Source organism: Aquila chrysaetos, chromosome 16 (genome assembly GCF_900496995.4).
Source record: "Aquila chrysaetos chrysaetos chromosome 16, bAquChr1.4, whole genome shotgun sequence".
In the NCBI taxonomy this organism is placed as follows: domain Eukaryota; kingdom Metazoa; phylum Chordata; class Aves; order Accipitriformes; family Accipitridae; genus Aquila; species Aquila chrysaetos.
The window spans coordinates 30,570,157-30,590,790 of record NC_044019.1 but is presented as its reverse complement, the minus strand read 5'-3'; the positions used below and the strand labels follow the sequence as shown (position 1 = coordinate 30,590,790).

General features: G+C 55.7%; 1 protein-coding gene and 1 long non-coding RNA gene across 2 annotated transcripts; one reads left to right on the top strand and one right to left on the bottom strand.

Annotated features, from left to right (window-relative positions):
- Positions 1-1,404: 1,404 nt before the first annotated feature.
- Positions 1,405-4,261, bottom strand: LOC115351955. The gene is made up of 2 exons (XR_003926959.2): positions 2,643-4,261; positions 1,405-2,173 (listed from the first exon to the last, which is right to left on the bottom strand). It is a non-coding gene; the product is annotated as an uncharacterized LOC115351955 (long non-coding RNA).
- Positions 4,262-17,331: 13,070 nt separating this feature from the next.
- Positions 17,332-20,558, top strand: MPEG1 (macrophage expressed 1). Its single transcript, XM_030039219.1, is given in 2 exon segments — positions 17,332-17,532; positions 17,534-20,558. Coding segments are annotated over 2 exon segments (2,163 nt in total). The 5' UTR covers positions 17,332-17,385; the 3' UTR covers positions 19,550-20,558.
- The last annotated feature ends 76 nt before the right edge of the window (positions 20,559-20,634 follow it).

The window sequence follows — 20,634 nt, the reverse complement described above, 5'->3', positions numbered from 1 at the left end:
CTCTGTTCAGCAGGAAACAGCGTGCCGCAGCGGACCACATGCGAGCGGCCGATCTGCAAGTGAGCGATACCCTTGCGATCCTGGGGCTCCTTTGCGGTGGGCGCACCTTTCCTCACCTGTGCTACCACAACTCTGCTCTCCTAATCCTGCCCGCATGCAAGGCTTCTTGTGCGGGGCTTGTCTCTTATCGAAGAGAATCCACACCAGATAATCCACCCTGGAAGGAACCCCACCAATGCCCCTCAAACTGCCTCTGCTTCACCCCCAATCTTCCCCAAACCGGGCAGTTTTTTGCTTTTTCAAAATACTCAGTTTGGGGTGTGTTTCAGTGCTTTTCCACAACATAAAAAGGGGTGATCTTTTGGTTGTGGTTTTGTGCATGAAAATGGGGTGGGTTTACCGTCCTGCCCTCTGGTGTGCAAAATAGACGCAAAGCAGGGAAAGCAAAGAGGCGCGTCGGGCTATTAGATGTCCTCAGCAGATGACCGTAGAGCCCTCGAGGTTCCATCTTTGCTCCCTACAGGAGCGTGGCTCCGCACTCCTTGCCGCTTCCCCCAGCAAGCGTCACAATTGCCCTTTGCTGCCTGCAACGCGCAGTACCTGCATGGCCCGAGTACTGCTGCTTATGGAACAAGAGGCGCTCGCTATAAAGCGGCAATGAAGAACAAGGACGGCCCATCAAGATGGCAGGAGGAACACAGAGAGCCTCCAGCATTAGCCAGGCAGGGCTTGCAACTCACCTCGTGTCGTGGTTTAACGCCAGCTGGCAACAAAGCCCCACGGGACCACTCACTCGCTCCCCCGCCCCCAGTGGGATGGGGAGACAATCGGAAGGGCGAAAGTGAGAAAACTCGTGGCTGGAAACAAAAACAGTTTAATCATTAAAAAGAAACAACAACAACAACTTGTAAGGAAAAGAAGAAAAAAAATGACAGAGAATGGGGTGCAGGCAGCATGCCAGGGGTCTGAAGCCTGACGGATGATGGGGGCGGGGGTGGTGTGGAATATGGAGGAGGGAAAGCGGGGGGGGGCCAGGAGATAGGAGAGCAGGGTATGCGGTGGGAAACAACTCGTGTGGGTTAAAAACTCGCGTGGGTGAAGGGGGCGGGCCGGAGCAACGGGGGGCATATGGGGGAGAAACACACACGGGGGGAGGGTAGGTGAGGGTACAAAGGTGGATGGGGGGACACGGGCGGGGATGACCTACCCCAGGGAGTCCACCCGGGATGATCCACAGCAGGTAACTCACCTGGGATAACACGCAACAGAGAATCCACACCAGATCATCCACACTGGGAGGAACCCCAGCAATCCCCCTCAAACTGCCTGTGCTGAACCCCCAATCTTCCCCAAACCGGGCAGTTTTTTGCTTTTTCAAAATACTCAGTTTGGGGTGTGTTTCAGTGCTTTTCCACAACATAAAAAGGGGTGATCTTTTGGTTGTGGTTTTGTGCATGAAAATGGGGTGGTTATTTTGCTTTCCAGCTGCACAAATCCAGGCGAATTTGGCTTTCCCAGGAGTCCCAAATTCGTTTGTTTTTTTCCGTTGCAGACCCAGAATCAGGGGGTTTGGGGTTGTCCTGGTTTCGGCTGGAATAAAGTTAATTTTCTTCCAAGTAGCTGGTACAGGGCCATTTTGGATTTAGGATGAGAATAATGTTGACAACACACTGATGCTTTGGTTGTTGCTAAGCAGTGTTTATACTAAGTCAAGGACTTTCCAGTTTCTCATACCGCCCTGCCAGCGGAGGCTGGGGGTGCACAAGAAGAGTCCTGAGCTAAAGGAGGATTCTAGGTAAACAGGTCAGCTCGAAATACAACACCTCCTTTAAAAGTTAAGAGTGATTAGAACACTTAAAATCAGCATTTAGGCTAATTGATACCCTTTTGAACACCTTCTTAGCATACAAGTAAACACTGTTGCCGGTGTTGGAAAACGTCTCCTCCCTTCCTTACAGCACTGCTGCAGGGAGATAACCCTGTGAAGCTGCGGGACGAGGTCGTACACAATCAGAATCTATGCTTACAGATCCACCACAACAGCTACAGCCCCAGTCCTATGAATGACTAGTCCTTTTTTGGAAGGACAAACTTTTTTACTTAGAAGTCCTAGACTGAAGACTCCACTGAACGGCATGGGGATTGTGCCACAGAACAACATGCCATCAACAGTCTTAATGGGGAAGAAAAAAAAAAAAAATCAAATAAAAATCAAGTTTAAGTACCAGTTTCCATCACGTTTCACTCATGACATTTCTACTGGCATCTAGGTGCTCAAAAATGAACTACAGGGACACCACATATTCCTAAAAATTCAGTTACACATAAAAAAGTAAAAGGCTATTTCCAACTTGCCCATAAAATCAGTATGAAGAGAGAGAAGAGAAAGACTCGACCCTAAAGAAGCTAACAGGCAGCTCTGAATTTACCAGACATGAAATTTCGTTCTTTCACCTGAAACAAAAACATATCAAGGGACCAGTTCAGGAACAGGGCACGATCTGTTAACAGCAATTTTTCCATCAGCTTTTCTGCACTATCAGCAAATTTGCCTTTTCTGTGGGTTTGATGTGGAGTATCCGTAGCGCCCTTGAACTCACAAGTTTTTCTCTCCACTCCCCCAGCTTGATATGTGCAATTACCTGAGCAGCAAGCGGAATTAACCACGCAGGATTTCCTTCATGTGCCGCAGAAGGTGACACTGGAAAAAGAGGAGACAAAAAATTAACCTGTTTGTCACACCCAGCCAACGGTGAAAAGACAGGGGAGGATTCTGCCGGAAGGGCTCAGCACCCCAGGAGCTCCCACTGGCCGCTTTCTCTCCCCTTTGCCCGGTACCGAGGGGATGGCGACGCCTCGCCCGCACCCCCTCGCAGCAGGGGCTGCCCCGGGATAACCGGGGGACCCCAACCTCACTGCTGCCCTCAGGAACAGACTGGGAGAGACCCTCCACGCAGAGAGAGGAGTGTGGTCTGGATTAGATCCCCAAGGGAAGAGGCTGGGCTCCCCGCTGGCAGAAGGACAACTCACCTCCCTGCTGCTCGGAGCTGCTTGCTGTGGACAGCCCTGCCTGCACCCGGCCGCTCTTCAGCCGTGCTGGGAGCGCAGTCCGGCCAACGGACGCTCCAGCAGAGAGACACTCCAGCTAATTGCAGCTCCTGCTCATTACAGCCACAGGTAATTTTGCCTCTGGCTAATGCACGCTCCAGACAGCGGACACCCCGCCTCATTCCAGCTCCCGCTTGCTACAGTTCTGGCTAATTGAAGCCCCAGCTCTGCACTGAAGCTCTGGTTGATTTCAACTTCTTCTCCTTCCAAGCTCCAGCTACATGCAACAGCCTGGGCTTCCGATAAGGTTGTAAATCAATTGCTGTCAAAACTTGAGCATTAGGATTAAACATCATAGTTATACGCTGTATAAATATTCATTAGTTTGTGCAATTAATTACTTAACAACTATTCTAAGCAGCGTAGAAAGAAGAGCTGGACTCAGAGAGGGCACGTGCAGTCTGAAAAGTGCCTTTCCCCCCACAGACCATCGCAGATGTTGAGTTTGGCCTGCTGCGTGCTGGCCTCCTGAACTTCGGCGTCCGACACAACCAGACCACCATCTCCAGAGAAGGTCCATGCCCCCTGCCCACCCCCTGCTTTCCCCCACAGCCCCCAACACCCTCCCACTCGCCTGCCTCTCACCCACCTGCAAAACCAGCCACACCAGCTTCCGCTTTTGGCCCCCAAACCAGCTGACTCAGTGCCCATTTGGGAGCCAAAAAACCTGGCTGCTGAGCCTGTTCTCAAGGCCCAAAAATGCAGGGCCGGACCTCTGTTTCTGGGCTCAAAGCCGCGCAGCTCGGCCTGTTTCCGAGCCCCAAAATCAGCCACGCGAGCCTGTTTTCAAGCCCCAGGAACAGAAAACTTGGGTCTCCATTTCTGGCCCCCAAACCAGCTGACCCCCTTTGCAGTCCCCATGGGCAATGCTGGGGGGAATGTAGCCACCCCACAGCCCTGCACCCCTGGGGCCCCACACGCACTTTTGGGGAGTGCTCAGGAACTGCAGAGGGCCCGGCCCCACGCCTCTGTGGGGCAGCCCCAGCACAGGCAAGGCGCCGCTTCATTATTGCTGTTTCAGGCTTGCTTTCCCTGGCATCACCGCCAGCGCTGGGTGCGCACCCCAAACGCCCCAGCCGAAGCACTCCCACGGGGAGCCGGGCCCAGCCACCCCCAGCCCGGCCCCGCTCCAGGACCCCCCACCGGCAGCAGCCGGGGCTCTTCGCCACCCCTGTGGGCACTGGGACCCGCCCGCCGCCGCAGGAGCCCCCCCGGGCCGCCGCTGCCCGACCCGCGCCGGGAGCGGCAGAGGCCGCCCGGCCCCAGCGAGGAGCAGCCGGGGACGGCATGGGGCTGCCCCTGCTCCCGCTCCCCCGCGGCCGGACACGGGCTCGGCCCCGAACCCCCCCCGCAACGACCCCGGGGCAGCTTCCGCCCCCGCCGGCCCCGGGAGAGCAGAGCCCAGACCCGCCCGCGGAGGCTCCGGCCGGGGATCCCACCTCCGCGACCCGCCGCTCCTCCCCCGCTCCGAGGCGGCTCCCGCTCCCTCACGGCCCGGAGCGGAGCGGAACCCGGCAGCCGGGGCAGCCGCTGCCGCTGCCGCTCTGCTGGGCCCGCCCAGGCGTCCCGGCCCCGCCCCCGGCCCCGCCCCCCCTCCGACCGCCCCCGGCCCCGCCCGTGTTCAATACAGCAATGGGGAGCAGGACGGAGGGCTGGGAAGCGAAAAATAAAACAAGGGAACAGAGAGGGAAAGAAAGAACAAACAGGAACAGGGAGAGAGAGGCAAAGAGAGGGACAGGGACCAGGACAGCGGGGAATACACAGAGAAGGACAAGGAGCTGGACACAAGATTGCAGAGAGAGGTACAGGGAAGCGGAAAGAATGACAGAGAGAAAACGAGGCGAGTGGGGAGCAGGCCAGAGAGCTGGAGAAAGACAAAATGCTGCTGGGGAGCAGCACAGGAGGAGAGAGCCAAAAGAGATGAACGGGAAGCAAGGCAGTGGGATGCAGACAGCAAAAATAATGATCCGCAACAAGACAGAGGGATGACAGAGAAGTAAGGGAGAGGGAACAGGACAGAGGAATGGAAGGAAAAAACACTGATGAGCAACAGGACAAATGGATGTAGAGAAAAGGAGGGAGGGGAAAGGAAGGAGGGAGAGAGAAAAAAAAGATGGGGATAGAGCGTGGGACATGGAAAGACAAAAAGCTGTATAAGGAACAGGACAGAGGGACTGAGGGTGGTGGGGACGGGGGAACCAGATGTACATTAAGACAAGAGATGGAGAAGGGGAAAAAACAGTGATGGGCTGCTGGACAGAGACAGATGAAGAAAAAGTAGGGCCAGAGTATGGAAGAGAGAAAGGGAAAAAAGGGACAGCTGGCTGGATAGGGGGTTATAACTAGAAACAATGAGACAAGCAGCAGGACAGAGGCATAAAGGCAGAATAACCAGGGAGAGGCAGAATAACCAGGGAGAGGAAGCAGGACAGATGGTGAGGAAAAAAAAAGGGCCAGGGAGCAGGACTGAGAGATGGAGAAAGCAGCATTACGGGCAGAGGGATAGAGAGAAGAAAGCACAGGCTGGAAGAAGGACGGGGCAGGGGGGAACAATGGATACAGATGAAGACAGAGTGACACAACCCAGACAGACAGCAAGAGAAAGAAAAAACCAGTGACAAGCAGCAGGCCAGAGAGGGGGGCAGGGGGAAGGAGAGAGGGATACAGAAGACAAGTGAGGGACAGGGACCAAGAAAATGGGATATAGAGAAAAAAAGGAGGGATGGGGAGCAGGACACTGGGATGGAGAACAAGTGAGAGCAACAGGGAGAATGACAGGGAGATGGAGCCAGAGGAAGAACAGGGACCGAGAGCAGGACAGAGAAATGGAAAAGGAAAATTAGGGATGGGGAGCAGGACAGACAGGTCCTGGAGAGACAAGGGACCCAAGTATAATGACAGAGAAAGAGGGAGGAAGGGAGGGAAGGACGGATGGCGAGCAGCACAGCAGGATGCAAAAAGAAAGAGAGGAATGGGCAGCAGAGCAGAGAAATGGAGAAAGAAAATAGTGGTGGAGAGCTGGAGAGAGAATTAGAAAGAAAAATAAGACAAGGGAGAAGACTGAGGAGCAAAGAGAGAAAGGAAGGTAGAAGGATAAGGTCAGAAAGGTTGAAAAATCAAGAAAAATAATAAGGACGAGAAGCCCTGCAAAGAGATGGCACAAGAAAACATAGGGCCAGTGAGGAGGACAGAGGGATAGAGAGATAGGGGAGGAAAGGAGAGGAGGGAGAAAGGAGGAAGACAGGGACAGGGTGCAGAACACACAGACAGAGAGAGAAAAGGGACAGGGTACAGCACAAAGGGATTGAGAAAGAAAGGGTCAGATCAGTACAAAGAGACCAAGAAGGAAAAATTCAAAAAACAGCAATTGGCTAGAGGACAGAGGCAGAGGGAAGATAAAGGGCCAGGTAGCAAGAAAGAGGAGGAGAGAAAGGGAAAAAGTCAGAGCTGGTTGGACAGGGAGGTATAGCAACAAATGACCAGACAGGCAGTGGGACAGGGAAATAAAGACAGAAAAACCGGGGACAGGAAGCAGAACAGAGGGACAGTGAGAGGAAACAAGGGGCAGGGAGCAGGACAGAGGTGGAGAAAGAAGCATTGGGGCAGAAGGATAGAAAGAGAAAAGAGACAGGAAGAGGGATAGGAGAAGGGGGTGGGTGGGGACAAGGAACAGGACACATTGTCAGAGGAAGACAGGGAGCAAGACAAGGTGATACAGAGAGAGAAAAAAGGGACAGGGAGGCAGGACAAAGTGGAAGACAAGCAAAAAGAAGAGACAGGGAGTAGGACAGAGATGGAAGAGAAAAAGCCTAGGATGGGCAGCAGGACAGATAGCTGGAAAAGGGAAAAAAGCACTGAGCTGCAGGACAGAGATGGATTGAGAAAACACAGTGACAGGGAGCAGGACAGAGTGACAGAAAACAAAAAAAAACCAAAGAGGGAACAAGACAGAGAATGGGGGGAAGGCAAGGAGGAGGACAGAGAAATCAGAAAGAGAGTGAGAGAGATAGGGAGCAGGACAGAGAGATGGAGCAAGAAAGGAAAAAAGGATGGGAGGCAGAACCAAGGGAAAGAGAGACAAGGACAGGGAGCAGAACCGAGGGATGGAAGAGGAGAAAAAAAATAGTGATGGGCTGCAGGACAGAGATGAAGGAATTAAAAAATAGACACAGGGAGCATGACAGAAGGATAGAGAGAGAAAAAAGGGACAGACAGCAGGCCAACATTGGAGGAGAAAAAAACAACTGTGATGGGCAGTGGGAGAGAGATATGGAAAAAGAAAAAACTACTGAGGAAGAGCAAAAGGAAAGAAGAGACAGCTAGCTGGACAGGGGGATACAGTTTGAAAGGATGGGAGAGGAAATGGGACAGAGAGAGAAAGAAAAGATAGCAAGAGGAAGCAGGGCAGAGGGACAGCAAAGAGAGGTAAAAAAGGGACAGGGATGTGGACAGAGATGGAGAAACAGGCAACAAGGACAGAGGAAAAGAGACAGAAAAAGGGAGAGGGAGCTGGGCAGAGAAAGAAAAATCAGGGCAGCAGCAGGATGGAGGTAAAAAACTGGGACAGTCAACAGGACAGAGAGGAATATGAATATGGGCAGGGGGCGGGACAAAGGGATACAGCAAGAAACGACAGGAGAGGAAGCAAGACAGAGTGACAGACAAGAATAATGACAAGAGAGAGAGAAACACAGAGACTGTGAGAAGCACAGGGGGTTGGGGAATTTAGAAAGAGAAGTATCAGGAGCCCTGCAGAGAGATGGAGGATGAATAAAAAAGGGGCAGGGAGCAGCACAAAGGGTCAGAGAGAGTAAGAGATGAACAGGAAAGAGGACAGGGACAGGGAGATACAGAATAAAAAACCAAACAGCAACAGCGGGCAAGACAAAGGGATAGAGAGAGAAAGAGAAAGTAGGAAGGAGAAAGACAGGAAGGCAGGGACACAGAGCAGCATGTACAGGCACAGAGAGGAAAAGAACACCACAGAACAGGCCAGAGAAATTGCGGGGGGGAAAGAGAGGGATGCAGATCAGGACAAAGAGATGGAAAAGGAAAAACAGGAATGGGCTGCAGGACAGAGTGAAAAAAAGAGGAAGAGGGAGCAGGACAAGAGAATATACAAAAGAGGAGAGGTACAGGGAAGAAAAAAAAAAAAAATCACAGAAGTGTAGGAAAGACAGGGGGCCGGGGCGGGAGGGGAGGGACCAGGACACACAAGAGGGGTGACAGGGCCCCGAAGGCCCAGGACTCACCACAGCTCTCGGTCTTGACACTGCCAGGAGACACTGCCTGTTCAGACGCTTCTTTTTCCTTCTCTCCTCCCTTCCTCTTCTGTAACTCCAGTCGCTTGGCTGTTCTCCACCTAATAGAATATGTGAGTGTCTCATAGCTCTTATGAGATGAGGCTTCCTAGACACGTAGCCTCGCTCGCTCATGCACTACGTGGCCATAATGCACTGCTGGTGACGCATACAGACCCTGGCAGTCTGACCTGCTGTGGACTACGAAGAGGGATCCTTCCACATGCGGAGAGGCAGGCTCTCTCTTGCCTGCAGTGGGAGGCAGCTGCCGGCCAGATAGCCTTCCATTTCTTCTTCTTTACCTTTCTCTGGCCTCTCCAGCTTCAGCAGCTCCTGCCCACAGCCAGTAAGCGCTCCGCCTGTCCCTTTTCATTCCCACGCTGCAAGGAGAGGGAGGCCAGGCTGAGACAGCCCATGCAAGCCCGAGGCCGGCGCAGTCAATGGCATCCCCAGGGAAGGAACAGACAACCACATCCTCAGCATGACCTCTGTGAGAGGGGAAAAAGCAGCAGTGACCATTATTGCCGTAACTCGACGCCGGCTGGAGCAGGGGCTTCCGCAGACGCCACTCTTTCCCCACGCCGCTGCTAACGGCACCCACGTTAAGGGAGACTCGAGAACACCGCAGGGCCGGCTTGCTGCCCTCACGACAGGGCTCGGGGGCTGCCTGCGGCCACAGCACAGGCTTCAGGGGAGGGGCTGGAGCTGGGGGCAGCCGCACGGCCCGAGCGGGGCCGGGGGAGGCTCCGGGGGAGCTCTGGCGACTCGGGGGGACGCTCGCTGGCCGCGCCTAGGGGGTGCGCGCCTCCGTCCCCTCTTCCCTTCTACCGGCTCTCGGGGAACTCCCCGGCGCCGCCCTGGCCCGGCTCGCCTCCGGCGGACCGGGAGCCTGCCGCGGCGGCCGCTTCGCAGCTTCCCGTCCCGGCAGCCCCGGGCGGCCAGCGGGCAGGAGGCACCCCCCGCACCCGCCGGAGGGGATCGCTCGCCTCACCCGCGGTCCCGGCGCCCGCCCGCTGCCGCCGAGACCCGCGCCCTGCGCACCCCAACGCTGCTCCCGGGGACCGCGCATGCGCCGGCCGCCGACGGCGCGCCGGAGGGGCCAGAGCCGGCGCGCAAATGCCGGGCTGCAGTACCGGATTTCGGCCACAAGGCGACAGCAGCGGAGGCGGCGGCGCTGCAGTTCCGCGCTTCGGCCACGAGACGGCAGCAGCAGCGAGCGGACGGCGGGGGGCGCGTGCCCAGGGGCGGCCCCGGCGCTGCGGTTCCGCGCTTTGGGCGCTGAGCGCCCGCCGACACCGACACTGAGTGCGTGGGGCGGTGGCGGCGTTTCCCCACCGGGAGGCAGCAGCGAACGCAGCGGCACCAGCCCGCAGGCACCGTGGCATCGCATTGCCGTTACCGGCGGACGGCGGCGTGGAGCGCGGCGGCGCCTCCGCACACCCGCGGCGCCCCACTGCAGTACCGCAGTTTGGTTGCCGCGGCAGTAGCGCCTTGCCTGGGGTGTCTCCTCGCACAAAGGCCTTCCTGCTCCCTGAGTCTGAGGTCACGCTTTGGGGAACCCTCCACGCCCCAGCCCTCCTTCTTGATGAGGCAGGGAACAGCTGTATGTGACCGGGATGCCCCGCGGGGATGGGGCAGGGGCCCAGCAGAGAAGTCCAGAAGGACTTGGCTATCTGTGCGCTCCCGGCAGCCCTGGAGAGTACTGCTGCAGGGCCAGTTCTCTCAGCTGGTCAGCGAGCTCACATCTGGGCAAACCACTGTGGAGCTGCCCATGAGAGGTGGCTACAGGCACACAGAAATCCATCCAGTCCCTAAAGGTGCCCGGGAAGCTCTGCTAGCCCTGGGACCAGGCTGGGACTTAACCTTGCTCCCAGGCTAGGACCTGGAGGACACTACTGTGCTGGGGCTGCAGGGAGCCACCTTTGGGGGAGTCTTGGGTCACAGGTCAAGTTGAGCCAAAGGACCTGCCCTGCAGGGTGTAAAACCTGACTGGCTGCAGAAGGAGCTGATGGCCTGTTCCTGCCACCGTACCCTCTGGGTGCAGGGCAGTGCAGGCTTTGGGGTGAGACTGACCCCATGCCACAGCCCGGGCAGGGCTGAGGAGGAGCTCCCAGCTTACCCAGGATGATCCACATCACCTTGTCCTCCTGCCAGGACAGCACAGCTTCCCTAGCACCCCTAAGCACACCTTCCCTTTCCCATGCCCAGCACACCCTGCCCCACTGGCAGGGTAAGGCCCCTCACAGAGCTCTCTTGAGAGCAAGCCAACATGCTTATTTACCACAACAGAGCTTTTTTGAAAAGCAGCAGCTGCACAAAGCCTGGCCCTGTCACTCCACAGCATGGCAGCTGTGATCAGAGGCAGAGCTCCCCAGAGATGGGGACACTTTCCTTTGCGGCTGGCAAATCTTCTCCAGGACCAAGCGGAGAGTGTTGCCAGTCAGCACCACTGCAGTATCCTGGGTGCCATGGGCCCAGGCTGGGTGTCCCTCCTGAGCTGGAGGGTGTTAAGGTGGGAGGCGGCACAGCCATCTGGGCTGGCGTTCCCTGTGGGAGTCTAACACAAGGCCAGCACCCTTGTAAGTCTGTACTCCTGGAGGTGTCCCAGGACCATTTTCCCCCCAGCCCAGGAAGCTCTCGGAGTAGCCAGGGCATTGCCTCCTCGAGGACAACCACCTTTGCCCTTTGTGGCCTGCCTCAGCCCCACAGGACTTGGGTGCTGTGGTCCCCTCCATGCTGGTGGTCCCCTCCAGAGGGACTGCAGAGATCAGGTGGTGAAGCTGCCATCCACAGTTCTGGCCTGTGCCTTGCAGCACTAGGGCCCGCACAGGAGACCCACAGGACCACCTGCCTGCTGCTCACCACCTGCAAATTGTGGGGGGGGGGGTGTTGCCTGAGCTGCAGACACAGGACCATAGCACACTGATGCACCTGCAACCAGTCTCCACCCCGAGCAGCCTCCTGGCCCCAAGCAGCCCCATACCTGTTGGTGACAGCCTGTGGCGAGCAGAATGTCCCCAGCAGCCAGGAGCTGCATGCTGAGGAGAAAGCTGTCATTGCTCATCGTGCAGAGTCTGACACAGCCACACAGGGAGGTGTGGGATGGTGGCATGTGTTTTTATAATGACCATGCTGTGAGGTCACAGCCCTGCAGGTAGGGACACGTCAGTGACATCACAGCCCTGCATCACACCAGCACTCACCCCTAATGTGGGTACCAGCCTGGCAGTGCAGCCACCCAGAGCAGGGGCCCCAGGGCTTTGGGCATCCCGCTGCCATGCACTGACAGTTTCCCATCCCTGTGAGCATGTCAGGGATCCCAGTCCCAGCATCACAGACTGGCTGAGATAGGCAAGGAACAACCTGGTCTAGCCCTCCCTGCTCAAGCCAGGCCACCTGGAGCCCAGGACCACCTGCAGGTATCTTTTGAATACCTCCAAGGAGGGAGACTCCGCAAGCTCCCTGGGCAGCCTGAGCTAGTACTCGGTCACCCTCACAGTGGAAAAGGGTTTCCTGACATTCAGACAGTGTCCCACGTTTCAGTCTGTGCCCATTGCAACATTTGATTTTCCCCAAGTGCAACATTTGAGCTTCGGCAGGACAGGGTGCCCCTGCCAGGGGCTCCTCCATCCAGGGTCACAGAGATCTCACTCAGGCTCTCCAGGCACACTGAGGCTCAGCTCCAGCTCTGTTGTTAATGTATCATCATTAACCTAGATACAAAAGAAAATACAGACTGGTTTGGTGGCTTCTGTCAGGGAACAGCAAAGACCAGCTACCCCCCTAAGGATGGGGATAGCCAGGAGGCACCCCAGCACAGGCAGTACCCTCACTGGTACGGTGCAGTCCCATGGGGCACGAGCTGGGGCTGGTAACTGGACCCATCGACAGCCCCAGCCACAGCAAGCTATGAACCAAGTCCAGGGTCCATCAGGAGCGTGGGGCTGGGGGTAAGATACAACATACATCCAAGGAGTCCATCCAGGAGAGGAGCTGCCTACAGCACAGGTCCAAGGCATCCATCCAGGAGACAGGGCTGCAGAGCAGCCCAGCTACAACATAGCTCAGAGGACAGAGGGCTGAGCACAGCTGGGACTCCTGTGGCCATGGATGTGGGGCCAGGTGAGGCTGCTCAGGGAAATTAGAGCCTATTACTGCCCTCCAGGCCCCAACAACTTTAAAATAAGTCTAAAAGTCAGTTTACACAGAATAAGCTCATTTAATGCTCCCTTTCAATAAAGCAGGCAAGCTTACAGAAAATGGTGCCATTCCACCCACTCTGGAGCTAGATGACTATTATACAGGGAAACACAATTTGAAGGTATCCTTCCTGAGATCTTCATAGCTTTAGAGCTACTTCCCTGTGCTCAAAAAACACTCAGAGAGAAAAAGCTTATCTTATATGCAACCAGAAATAATGCTGGTGACCACTGAGAAAAATATAGTTTTTCACCAACTTGAAGAAAAGTGAAATGCCCTGGGCAGAATTATCCAACATTGATAACACATCCATAATAACAGGGTTCAGGCACTGAGCAAGCCTGGCCTTGTGGATGGCAGAATCACCCAGTGATTCCTGCCTGGTTTCCCTTTCCTTCTTCTCCAAAGCTGGGAAAGCCCCTGTAAAGCCAAGTAAGCAAAGCTGTAGGAACAGTCAGTCAATACCTTTTCAAGAAATACTCTCCAAAAGAACATGCTGGAAGTATCTGTGCTTCTCACCTGCCACAAGTGCCTCTAGCAGCCACGTCACCCCCACCCCAGAGCTGGCACACAAAGGTTGCTGTGGGATGGGATTGTTATAGAGCCTATTAAATGGTGGCACTCACCTGCAATTAGACTCCCTGGGAAATAGCCTCACAAAGGGGATAATTAGCATGCCCCTAATTGCTACCACTTCCTTTGGTGCTGTAAGAGTATGGCTAAAAAATTTAGTTTTACTCTACCGGGAAGAAGGTCTGTAAGCCTTCTTACAGAAGACTAAACAGAAGACTGTTTTCTACACCTCTGATGCCAGAGGTTGCACAAGCAACATGGGACAGAAAGAGAAAAAAACCAGTGGGTTTAAATTATGTTAATTTAAAAGCAACTTAAAGCTCTGATCTGCATCAGGTGGGGCAGGGAACACAAATAGCCAAAGTTGGCTTTGGGTGCATAGAGGTCAGGCAAGATGTGCTTACTCCTCCTGTCTGGCCTTGCCATCCCTGAGTGCGTGGTGGCCATCGCCAGTCTCAGTGACGCGGTGAAGCTGTCCCCAGGGGCCTCCTGGGCTCCTCGCTGCTTTTGCAGCTCTCTGCTGGGGAATGACCTGACCCTGTCAAGATGGTCTACGGAGCCCTAAAAATTTCAAGAGATCACTTGTAGAAAAATAGGTTGTGGCTGACTTACAGGAGAAAGGGTCCTTCTGCCTGAAGGTGCTTTGAGTTTGGGTCTCTCTAGGAGGCAGGTCTTGACACTGGATCGAATCACTGTCTTAATGCAGAGATGTTAATTAAAACAAGCAGCCAGGACCATGCTTACAACCACCGAAGTCATACCTGCATCTGCATGGCCTGAGCTTCCACTTTGTCTCCTTCATTTACCAGCACGCGTGCCAGGCACAGAGCTCACAAAATTGCTCAGTCCTGCTTTCTCCATGGAAATCCACAAATCGGGCTACCTCCTCTACCAGCTGCTAATAGTTGCAGCCAAAAAAGGGAACAAAACTGAAACACCGCACGTGGTTCATTTTGATGGCTTTTGAACTCACATTTCTCCACTTCTCATTGTGACAAGGTTCTCCAAGCTTTGCCTAAAAATAAAACATCAATGAGGACAAAAGGGCTGTTGCTTGTAAAAGCATCCCCTCCCCTTTCAGGTTTCTGTACAGCCAAGAAAAGCTTAAATATCTGTATGTGTGGGTGTGTGTATATAGACTCTCTCTCTTTGTCTATTTATTTATTGACATAATATATACACAGTTTTTCATCAGTCCTAAGCAGTTTCTGTGCTTTGGTGCTGAGCAGCAATCCAAGCCAGCAATCAGCCACCAGCTGACACAAGCCCTGATGGTTGTAGGATACCTCATGCTTTTCTAGTTTAACATCAGTCTTGGGTGATCCCTGCAAGGACTTGGGCTCATATTGCTCAGTGGTTACAATCTGTGGGTTTTCTGTTCACTGAATAACAATCTCAAATTCCTCCCACCAGGAACTTTGCTGCAAACCAGTATGTTTATTAGCAGCCCTTGGGCATTTTTCTAAGGCCACACGCTTTTTCCAGCCAGAGCACTGAACTGCGCTGCCTTCCCAGCCTAATTTATTCTCAGCTTCCCAGTGCCAGGAATGAGTGGCAGGACGAGGCTACACGACACACCACTGCAGGGAATCCCAGCCTACAGGAAGCCCCGGCATGATGATGATGCACGAGCCTGGCATGCCGGGGCGCCATGTCCTCAGGGCTGGGACCCAGGTGGCCAAGGGTCCCCGCCAGACCCAGCAATGGGGCCAGAAGTCAGACCTGGCACCCAGCAGCCCAGAAATGGCACCAAAAAGGTCTTCCATTGCCTCCATCCACCCCAGTCCTCTGCTGATTTGGGTTACATCAGTGCTGTGGCTTGCAGTGAGCAGCACGTCCCACCCCTCACTCTGGCCCCAAGCATTTAATCACTCGGCTGTTTTCGGGGGGAGGTCCAAACCGCATTTCTCCCTCCCGCTGCAGCACCTGCAGCTCCACTGGTGGCCATCCTCCCTTGCTTCCCCTTCTTCACCCTCTGGATAGCCGCAGCAGCCCTGCCCAGGGCTCTGCCTCCCCTCCCAGTGCCCACCAGCTGGTGAGCATGGCTTGCTCTCCCACTTCAGCATTTGCTCCTTCCCCGTGGTGGTCAGGAAAGAAATTTATCTTTTTAATCCCCCAGCTGGGAGTGGCGGACGGGTTTTGCCTTGCTCTGCCACATCTTAGTCACCATGGGACATGATGGTTCGCAGCAGCAGACACAGCACATAGAAGCCCTGGTTTCCGTTTGGGAGCTGCTCCTGCGCGGTGGAGAGACAAGGCAGCTCCTGTCTGCCCCATGGGGCTTCTCTCCCTCCTCTGATCCCAGGGGCCACAGCCATCACTGGCCACGGCTCTCTGCCAAGGGTCACTGCTTAGGCTTCGGAGTTGGGTGGTGTTGAAACCCATGGCTAGATTTTAGGTGAGGCGACCTCACAGCCCGCTCTGAAATGCAGATGGCTCCAGATTGGTGTGGGAGCCTCCAGCAAGGACTTCCCCACACCAGGGTTTTCCAGCTACTCTGGGGCCAAGCCCCACACGGGGGCCAGCAAGGCCATCCTCCATGGTGTTCCTGTCATCCCTGCCCAGCATTATCCTGGCAAAAGCACACATGCATCTATGGTCCCACCCCTCCATCATAGCTCTCACTTCAGCCTTGTTTGTGCCAGAACCGTCCTGGGAAGAGGAACTAACCAGCAAAAATAGGGGAAGTGAGCCTGTCACAGCTTTCATAGCATTCACAGCAGAACCTGCTTTAACTGTTTGTTCCCCAAAACACACAGCAGCTGCCCTGTGCCACTGAAACCAGGGCCCAGCCACATGCCAGCAGCCCTGGGCAGAGCCAGCTCAGTACCACTGGGATCAGCTTCCTGCAGCTCAGCAGTCCTGAGCAGGAGATGCTTTTCCCAGCTGGGCTTATTGCAGACCCTGGGGGAAGGACAGGGATGGGGTAGAGGAGGCTGCAGAGGGCCCTAATGTAGATAGGTGTTGGTATGGGGGACACACCTGTGTCATGGACTGGACCCCATGGGGGGACTCTCCTGTCGTGGTTTAACCCCAGCCAGCAACTAAGCACCACATAGCTGCTCACTCTCTTCCTCCCCCACCCAGGGGGATGGGGGAGAGAATCAGGAAAAAAAAAGTAAAACTCATGGGCTGAGTCAATAACAGTTTAATGGGACAGAAAGGAAGAAAATAAGAATTATAATAATACAATAATAATATTAAAGGAATTGGAATGTACAAAACAAGTGATGCACAATGCAATTGCTCACCACTCGCCCACAGATGCCCAGTTAGTTCCCAAGCAGCGATTCCCCCCCCAGGCCAACGCCCCCCAGCTTATATACTAGGCATGACGTCACATGGAATGGAATATCCCTTTGGCCAGTTTAGGTCAGCTGTCCTGGCTGTGTCCCCTCCCAACTTCTTGTGCCTCTCCAGCCTTCCTGGTGGCTGGGCATGAGAAACTCAAAAAACATCAGTGTGTTATCAAAATTCTTCTCATACTAAATCCAAAACATAACACTATACAGCTACTAGAAAGAAAATTAACTCTATCCCAGCCAAAACCAGGACACCTCCAAACCCACCAGTGCCTGCCCCAGGGTCTCGGGCAGCATCTTCCCCAAGAGAGAGAAGGGAGACAAGCGCTGCACTCCCCCCGACACTGAAACCACACTGCACCACCTCCCCGCTTCCTCTCCTTGCCTCTGCCACAAAGTAAAGCCTTGCAGTCAGCAGCAAAGCCCAAGTGACCAGGACCAGATCTCACCCCATCATGTGAGTGGGACCCCAAGGCCATGGGGCCAGGGACAGGTCCCTTGCATGGCACAAACAAGCTAGGGTCACACAGAGGGATTCATCTGGAGGAGTCACCCAAGCACTGACCAAGACAGATTCACATAGTGAAATTCCCTGGGCCCAGTGAAGAGCTGAAGGTGAGATTTCTCCCTGCCCCATCCCCGGGAATGCAGCTTTCATGGGGAGAGGGAGCTTTCACAACAGGGAGGCAATGAGCTCCAGGCAACTCTCTGCTCCTCACCCACTTGTCTCAGCTCCACTCAGTCATTTCTCGCATTTGTCAGTTCTCACTTCTCCTTTCCCTTTTGTTAATTCGACCCCCCAAAGGAAGAAGCACCCAGCAGCTGCACACCCACCCAGCTCATTTCCCCAGCTCCCGCCTCACCACTCAGACATCTGGTGAGAGTGCTGTGCCGGTTCAGCCATGGGCTGGGTGCTGTGGGGGGTCCTGCTCGTCTGCGTGTCGGTGGCTTGGGTGAGAGGGGCTGAGCAGTCCCAGGAGCTTTCCTCCTCTGCTGGGTTTCCAGAGTGCAAGAAGGCCCTGAAGCTCCCAAGTCTGGAAGTCCTGCCGGGGGGGGGGCTGGGATAACCTCAGGAATTTGGATATGGGCAGAGTCATCAACCTGGGCTACTCGCTGTGCAAGACCACAGAAGACGGATCTTATATCATCCCAGATGAGATCTTCACCATCCCTCGCAAGCAAAGCAACCTGGACATCAACTCCGAAATCATCGAGTCCTGGAAAGATTACCAAAGCATCACCTCTGCCTCCATTAACCTGGAGGTGTCCCTCTTCTCCTCCATCAACGGCAAGTTCTCCTACGACTTCCACCGGACCAAGACCCACCAAGTGAAAGACCATGCTGTCACCACACGAGTGCAAGTCAGGAACCTGGTTTACACTGCCAAGATAGACCCAGAGGCAGTCCTGGACAAGGGCTTCAAGAAGCAGCTGCTGACCATCGCCAGCCACCTGGAGAACAACCAGACGCGGATGGCTGATTTTCTGGCCGAGCTGCTGGTGCTTAACTATGGCACCCACACTATCACCTCCGTGGACGCCGGAGCCAGCTTGGTGCAGGAGGATCAGATCAAGGCAACCTTCCTGAAGGACAGCTGGGCCACACGGAGTGCTGTCACTGCCTCCGCTGGCGTGGCCTTCCACAGCATCATCAGTGTGAAAAATGAGGAGTCCCTGGACGTCACCTCTGGCTTCACCAAGCAGTATCTGGAGAACCGCACCAACTCCAGGGTAGAGAGCATCGGCGGGACCCCCTTTTACCCAGGCATCACCCTCAAGACCTGGCAGGAGGGGATCAGAAACCAGCTGGTGGCTCTCGACCGCTCAGGGCTGCCCCTGTACTTCTTCATTAACCCCAGCACCCTGCCAGAGCTGCCCACGCCCACAGTGAAGAAGTTGGCCAGGCGAGTGGAGATGGCTATCCACCGCTACTACACCTTCAACACCTACCCAGGCTGCACTGATGCCACCTCGCCCAACTTCAACTTCTATGCCAATGCTGATGATGGCTCCTGTGAGGGTGTCATGACCAACTTCACCTTCGGGGGAGTCTTCCAGGAGTGTGCCGGACTGGCCGGCCCTGACACCAGCACGCTGTGCCAGGCATTGGAGCAGAAGAACCCCCTCACTGGGGCTTTCTCCTGCCCCACCACCTATACTCCAGTACTGCTGGGCATGCAGGAGCGGGAGGAAGGCCACAGCCATCTGGAGTGCCACGACAAGTGCATCATGGGCATCTTCTGCCACCGCAAGTGCCGGGATGTCTTCTGGCTCTCCCGGGTGCAATTCAGCGCCTACTGGTGTGCCATGAGCGGGCCGGTGGCCCCAAACTCAGGATACCTCTTTGGGGGGCTGTTCAGTGCCCACAGTACCAACTCCGTCACTGGTGCCCAGTCCTGCCCCTCGGGGTACTTCCCACTGAAGCTCTTCGACGAGCTCAGGGTGTGCGTGAGCCAGGATTATGAGGGGGGTGGCCAGTATGCAGTGCCCTTCGGGGGCTTCTTCAGCTGCCAGGCAGGGAACCCCTTGGCAGGGCAGCACCAGGGCACCGCCGAGGACCCCCATGCCAAGAGCTGCCCCCCAGGCTTCAGCCAGCACTTGGCGCTCATCAGCGATAGCTGCCAGGTGGAGTACTGCGTCCAGGCTGGCATATTCACAGGGGGCTCGCTGCCACCCGCCCGCCTGCCACCCTTCACCCGACCTCCCACCAACCTGCCAGCCATTGACACTGTGCTGGTGAGCAGCGGGAATGGGGACAGCACCTGGGTCAAGGATGGGCAGAGCCAAGTGTGGCGGCTGGCCCGGCCGGAAGAGATCCAGCATGCAGCGGAGATGGTGAGGGACCGGGGGCTGACGGGGGGCGAGGCGGCTGGTGTCACCGCAGCAGTCCTGGCGGGGCTGGCCACCATCCTAGCGATGGTCTGCTACACCCGCCGGAGGTACAAAGCGAGGGGGTACCGCGCGATGGGCAAAGGGGTCAGCCTGGCCGCTGCAAGCTCCGAGGACAGCACTGTGCTGAGTGTGGGCAATGGGTACCAGCAAGGGCCGGAGGGGCTGATGGCATAAGCATCCCCCCTCCCCAGTTGCCAGGTGAGGCCTTGTGCCCCAAACCCAGGCAAAGCCCCCTGCCCACCCCCCTTTCCAGGGACAAAGCTTGCGCAGCACCCCCCGCCCCTCACCCCCTGGAGCCGAGGGTCCCTGTCCCCACGGAGGCCCCAGGCTCACCTCTCCATAGGACGACACATGCTCTCACCCTCCACCAGATCCCCAAGCTCCAGCCTTTAGCACCTGGGGGCTCCGTGGCCTTTCAGACATCCCTCCCCAGCTGACCTCAAAGGCCAAGTCCCAGGGTCAACTCATCATCACGACCCACCACCATATCCCTCCGCCAGCCCCTGCACCTCGAACAGCTGCATCTCCCCGCTCCAACCAGTCCTGGGGCTCTGCCCCTTCAGAGATAAGCGAGCTTCCCCTCCACTGCAAGCCATGCCCCAGCCGTCCCCCCCTGCTCCAAAACCAAAAAAGGGGAGGCAGGGCCCTTCAACAAGCCACTGGGGACACCAGGGTGCCCAAGGAGAAGGAAACCCTGAGCAGAGCCATCTTCTTCCCCCTCCAGGCTGGCCCCAGAAAGCCAGGGGAAGCTGTGTGTCGTGGTTTAACCCCCCTACTCTCCCCTGCCACACAGGAACACCAGCAGGACTCAAGGCCTCCACAGCAGGGACTTGCTACTTCTAAAAACATTGGGTAAGGATGCATGCTGGGGCCTGACTCCTGGGAAAAGACCCCCAGCCCTCCAAGCCCAAAGAGACCCCCAGCTACTGGAGGCACGCAAGGCCAGCACAGACAGCATTAGCAATGCTTCACCTCGCGGGAAAAGAGGGAGCGGAGGAGCCCTGTGGAGACGTGCGTGGGGTTAGCCACCAATTTCTGCCCACTGCAACTAGAGGGCAACCCCTGCCTCCATGTATATCTATCAGGATAGATATACACACGCATGCAGAGGCACGGATCAGTTTTATTTCAGCCAGCAACTAATTGCGTAGGCAACACAGCATTAAAAAAGAAAAAAAAAACACTCACGTTGTGAAAAGAGTGTCACATTAAGAGCCATCAGGCCGGCACCCAGGGAGGGTGGGGGACCCCCTCCCCCT